At 47.5% G+C, this 5,924-nt stretch overlaps 1 protein-coding gene across 1 annotated transcript in view; it reads left to right on the forward strand.

The window, feature by feature from the left end:
• The window catches only part of KIF23 (kinesin family member 23), a gene marked incomplete at both ends in the record, with an annotated part of 14,861 nt that extends 10,290 nt beyond the window's left edge, over window positions 1-4,571 (forward strand). Inside the window, 5 exons of the mRNA XM_010158390.1 lie at window positions 1-146; window positions 2,731-2,961; window positions 3,955-4,037; window positions 4,297-4,378; window positions 4,501-4,571. The exon at window positions 1-146 is cut by the window's left edge and continues 24 nt beyond it. Coding sequence (XP_010156692.1) covers window positions 1-146; window positions 2,731-2,961; window positions 3,955-4,037; window positions 4,297-4,378; window positions 4,501-4,571 — 613 coding nt within the window. The remainder of the gene's footprint in view (window positions 147-2,730; window positions 2,962-3,954; window positions 4,038-4,296; window positions 4,379-4,500) is intronic.
• Window positions 4,572-5,924: the final 1,353 nt, after the last annotated feature.

Consider the following 5,924-nt stretch of genomic DNA (forward strand, 5'->3'; position numbering starts at 1 on the left):
AGAACAAGCTTTGGGTCAAAGATGAGAAACTGAAGCAACTGAAGGCCATCGTTACTGAACCAAAAACTGAAAAGCCGGAGAGGCCTTCACGGGAGAGAGACCGAGAGAAGCCTGTTCAGAGATCAGTGTCTCCTTCACCAGTACCTGTAAGTCACCTTGAAAACGCTCCTTGATATAGGGAAAAGCATATTTATAAAAATGAACTAAGGTGTAGGTCAATTCTCATAAGTGGCTAGAAAACAGTTGCCAAGCACAGAATTTGGATAACTTACTTGAATTCTTTGTCTCCTGTTGCATTTTATCAGTGCTCTTTATTTGTGCTCCTACCTTCTAGTACTGCTTGTGTTGGAAGAATACCTGTTTCTTAATGCTGTCACTGCAAAGCGATACCTGTCCAAAACCATACGCTTGAGTGCTGAATTGTCACTGTGCACTGTCAGTATTCGGTGTTTTATTGCCTTATAAGCTGACAGTTCTGTGTGTTCACTGATTTCTTTCTCCTTCTCTCTAGCCTTCTAGTAACTTTGCTCAGGTCCCTAACAGCCAGCAGCTCACGAGCAACCCGCAGGCGCACAGACGCTCTAACTCTTGTAGCAGCATTTCTGTGGCATCCTGTGTTATGGAATGGGAGCAGAAAACCCCTTCGCACAAGCAGACCAGTGGCACTTCTAACGCAAGGAGTAGACAACAAGAACCAGAACAAAGTAGAGGCTATAACACCTCAGAGAGAAGGCGAGGGATGTGCTGGACTGGAGTCATTGAGGTTCCCAGGCGTAGAGATGAGCTAGAGATAGAAGAGGATCAATGCTGCAGGGTTAGTGCTGCTCCTGTCGAAAGCTAAACGTAGTGTTGTAAGCGTAACAGCTCGTTACAACCGCTCTCTTGCGTTGAGCACACCGCACACAGGCTGGAGTTTTCCTCTGATGTGTTTCTCGGGGGACAGTACTGTCTCAAAGCTGAGTCTCACTACTCGTTCTGTTTGACCTCTTAAAGTGACGTTTAAAAACTCCTCAAAAGCAGTGTGTGTATTTCTTGCTAGCTCGTAGATAGGTCCTGTGAGGACCCCTGACCTAACTAGACCTTTTCTCTAGCTGTGAATGTGCCTGTGTTTTAACTTGTGTCTGTCTCCTCAAATCTGTCTTGCAGCCTCCACTTTACCCTAGTCTGTTGGGGCAGCTTAAAAGGTGGGCTGATGAGCCATGGCTGCAAACATCTCCTGGGAACGGTGCTTGGGCAAACATCTCGCTTGTGTGACTTAACTTTAACTCTCTTAAAAAAAGTCTTCCCTGATTTTTCACATCTGCTTGAAAAACGGGGGCTTTGCTTACAGGTGGGAGACTGTTTTGATTTCGTTTTGATGCGTGCCAGCGCTTGCATCGGGGGGTCTGTCGCAGCATAGCGCTGTCACAGTGGCTCAGGTAAATCAGAATTGTACAACCCCGTCCTCTTGAGACAGCTCCTCAAGAGCAGGAAAGCTTATCCTGGTGGGATTCATTTTGGGTAGTGTTCTCCGTTTCTGTCGCTGGCCCGCTGAAGCAAGGGACGTGTATTTTAAGCAAGCGCTGTTCCAATTAATGAACACACGAACCACCAGCAGCAGAGTAAGGGATGTGGTCTCTGGCACAGTGAAACCTGACTGGTAGGAGCGTGCCCTCTCCTTAGAATGTAACTTCTAAGGCACCTTGGCAGAACTGCTTCTAAAAAAACAATGGAAAGCTGCACACTAAAAGGATGGGGGGAAAAAAGTATTGAAATTCTTAATTTCTTTTAATTTTAATGGAAGATGTTTGCCAAAAGCCATGTTTCCCTATAGACATTTAATTTTTAAGAGCTTCTTTAGACTTGTAAGATGCCTATCTGTAAAGGGTGCAGCCAATCTCATGTCTGTGGGTCAGAGAAATCCTAGTTGATGCTCATCACCTGAAAACTCCACTTGCTTTCATAGATGTGGGTTGCGTAACCTCACCATGGTTCAGAGGTCTCTGAAACTGTGTAAATGGAACAGGCTGCAAATACTCTTGCAAAAGGCCAGTCAAAGATCTTCAAGGCACCCAGGTTTTTAAAGAAATTTCCAGATTTTTTTCTGATTTCCCTGAGCAACTGACAACTATGTTCATGTTCGTAAAATAAGAATACGTGAAATTCCATCATTTCTGATGGCTTTCCAACAGCTGAGTTCAGAAGGGATAGCGCTAGGGCAGGGGACGCTTTTGCTCTACTCGGAAGCACGGTGAGGTCTTGCATCCTTCAGAGATGTTGGAAATCCATGCTCAGCCTGCTTGCTTTGCTGCCTCAAATACGTTGTGATCCATGAGTGCATCCGTGGAAACATAAATTTCTCTTTTCTGGTTGGTTAATGTGTTAATCAAAATTAATGTGTTAATCAAAAAGCTGTCCTTTTTTGATTTGGAATCTCAGGAGGATTGTTGCCAAACATAAGGATGTCTTCCTTGAGAAAACTTTACTAGGTATGGAATGCAGCAGATCGGATAAAACGTACCCAAAATCAAAAAAAAAATAGGAATTGGCACAGAGCTGATCCATTAATTTGAAGCAAGGCTTTTGGTACTGGTGCCTTTCAGGATAAGACTGAAAGCACTTTGGGCATGAAGCTTTGATCTTTGCCCAGACACATCTTAACCAGACCTCCTCCGTTCACATCTGCTAACGATGTCCTCCGAGAGGTTTGCCGTGTGCTGATTTCTTCTGATTCTCTCCCACTCTGATCAGAACGCGCCTCCAGTTCGCCTCCGACACAGACGGTCGCGCTCAGCGGGGGAGAGATGGGTAGATCATAAGCCACCTTCTCATCTGCCCACTGAGACGGTCATGCAGCCGCACGTCCCCCACGCCATCACGGTGGCGGCTGCGAGTGAGAAGGCCCTAGCTAAGTGTGACAAGTACATGCTGACACACCAGGAGCTCGCCTCCGATGGGGAGATTGAGACAAAGCTGATCAAGGTAAAGCAAACGCCATCCTGGGAACTCGTGCTGACCCTCTCGAACCTACCGCTGGCCGCGTCGTCGTGCTGCGGGCCCGCTGGCGCGCGGAGGGGTACGCTGGACGCGGTCTGCTGAGAGGTTTGGCTTGGAAAGTCTGGTGCGGTTGGATTCAGGGAAGATTTGAGAGTCTGAAAATGCTCTCCTTGAACTGTGGCGTTATTTCATACAAACCATTACGAGCGTGTTTACCTTGATCACCATTCTCCTTGAAAATAACTAGGCAGTGGGGTGTTTTTCTCCAGTAATCCATTTGTACTGGGAGGGTTAGACATGTGGCTGCAGCTAATCGTGTGGAGTCAGCCTTGGAGTGATGTTGTTTGATTTTCAGTAGCCATACGAGTACGCTTGCTGTAGCCATGGATGCTCCAGCGTGTGATTTCTAGTAGTCAACTGACAAAGTTGGTGAGACAGCCTGTGAGCGCTCGCAGTGCCAAAATGCTGACCCTACTTACCTAAGGCAAATGAGAGCTCTTTGTAATTTGTAGCAAGAAGCTTTTGGCTTGTTTTTCCTGTAGTTGTCACCTTCCAATATCCTCTCTCTTTCTGGGGTTGTAAAACAGCCCTCGCTGCTGCACAGTAGCTCCAGCTGTGTTTCCAAAAGCCAAGCTTGAGTAGCTGAGGACGTACCCCTTCCCTGTGGGAAGGAGCTACTGAAACCAAACCGATGCTGTGGTTTCTCTAGTGTTGTCATCACCCTACAGAGCTCTCTGTCACGGTACGAACTGCTCTCCGGCTGTTTCACGTGCCCGTCAGGGTAGATGGTGTTCACTTCTGAACTGTCCTGTGTGCGGTGGGGGAGAGCGTGTTTATGCACATGGTCTTGCTGGCCGCTCACCTGCGAGGAAGGGGCAGCTGTAAGCACCAACGTTTTCGTGTGAGAAGCAGTGCCGGAGTGCGATGGCTGCAGGCTGACCTCCTGACTCTACCTTGTTAACTGCTTTTCTTTCCCAGGGGGATGTTTTCAAAACCCGGGGCGGCGGACAGGCTGTGCAGTTCACAGAGGTAGAGACTCTCAAGCAAGAATCTCCAACTGGGTGAGCTGTGGGCTTAATTTTGGGTTCTGCCACTGCTGGAGATACGTAACAGGTCCAAATGATGGAAAAGGTCGTCACATTAATTTGAAATCGTGTGAAAGTAACTGAGGGGCTTATACCTACTGTAGCTGCTTTTAAGGTTGGTCTGCTGCCGAGGGCAAGGTGTTTACATCAAAGTACAAAATGTGTTCTTGTGCCTGAGAATCTGCCATAATACCTGACACTTGTAACTCCTTACCCCCATATGCTTCTCTTCTAGCCGAAAGCGAAGGTCATCCCCTTCCAGGCCTGACCCGCCTGCGGATGCCGCGGACTCGGAATGGACTGATGTAGAAACCAGAGTAAGCTAAAAAGGAAGGAGGGGGACTGTCCTGCTTCAGCGGGATGCGAATTTGGGGTCGTGCTGATGGCTGGAGGGAGGAGTCGGTGGTAGAGACTGATTTTTTTTCCTGTGTCTCCTCAGTGTTCTGTGGCAGTGGAGATGAGAGCAGGATCAGCTCTTGGACCGGGATATCAGCATCATGCTCAGCCCAAGTAAGTGCCACTCTCCTTTGTTGCTGGGCTATTGCACTCTCTTCCCTGATAAAGTCTAAAGTCAGAGTTATTTTGTTCCCCCCCTTGACCTTGCTGCTGTCCCCGGTTTAGGTCTGGGGTTCATGCCTCCTTACTACCGAGATGAGCTTATTTAGCGCTGGGAAGGGGTGACAGGAGAGACCTGTAGGAGACTCCAAGCAGCACGATTAACTTGTCCTTCACCACAGTGAGCGGAATGTCAAGTTGGATCTTGTGCTGTCTTGGCTGTGAACACCTGGGAAGTGTAGGATGCCTGACAGGTCCAGAGCGGCACGGGGTTAGGGATGGCAGTGACTTAGTACTCAGCTGTACCCTTCTTCTGCCCCTCTAGCCTTCATCGGGTGCTGAGGTAGTAAAATATATTCATATCTTTAGGTAAATTTAAATAAGGTTACAGATACCTTAGTATTTGCTTCAGTGTGGTATAGGGAGGAGGAAACTGAGGGAACTCTGGGATATAGCTGATGGTGTGCTTGGATGTAGCTAATATCCAGCTGCTACCTGTGTAATTGTCAGGGGGGACCTGCTGTACTCCTCCCTTCCCCTTTTTTTTTTTTTTTTTCCCCCAATCCCAAGAAATTATCCTTTAAATAGAAATTTATCCTGTTTATTGTTGCCCAGAGGTGAATGAGGGAGGCAAGGCCACACCTCCCAGCGGCATCTTCTCAGATAACAGGGCTCCAAATAGCAACCTGCACAGAAATAAATACTATTTTATTTTTATAAATACCTGGGTCGAGTTGCCCCTGTGTCAGGTGTCTGGAGCAGACACCTCCGAGCTGCTAGTCCGTCGTGGCAGGGGCTGGCAGCACTGAGGATGTCACTTATTCAGCTCAGGGGAAGAAAATGTGCAGGTCTGCAGGCAGGGGAGAGGGCTGGGGGAGGTAAAGAGGTTTCTGGGAAGCCAAAATCAACTCAACTTATTGCGTTTGGAACGCAAACAGTGTGGAACTGCGGTGGAAGGGTATTTTGGAGAGTATCTGAAATCAGTAATCCCCCTTTCAGATAAGGTGACAAATATGTGCCCTTCATACACTTTATTACATCTCTTGTTAGAAACTGGGACCTGCACAAGGAGGCTACTGCCCCTTGCAGCCTTGCTACAGTCTTGTAATATTGTAGTAAATCCCCTTTAGTTTGCCTGAGTGCTGAGTTGGAGCCTGTATTCATTTAAATTTATTAAACAACTGAAATGGAACTTTGGTTTAAGCTCATAGCTGTTTAAAAAAGAAGGCAAAATCCAACTGTTTCCTGACAAGTAAGCTCTTGGGTTATGTTAATTGTAGAGTTGCGTGGGACATAGGCGAGGCGTGC

Source organism: Eurypyga helias, unplaced genomic scaffold, assembly GCF_000690775.1.
Source record: "Eurypyga helias isolate BGI_N326 unplaced genomic scaffold, ASM69077v1 scaffold11789, whole genome shotgun sequence".
NCBI lineage: Eukaryota > Metazoa > Chordata > Aves > Eurypygiformes > Eurypygidae > Eurypyga > Eurypyga helias.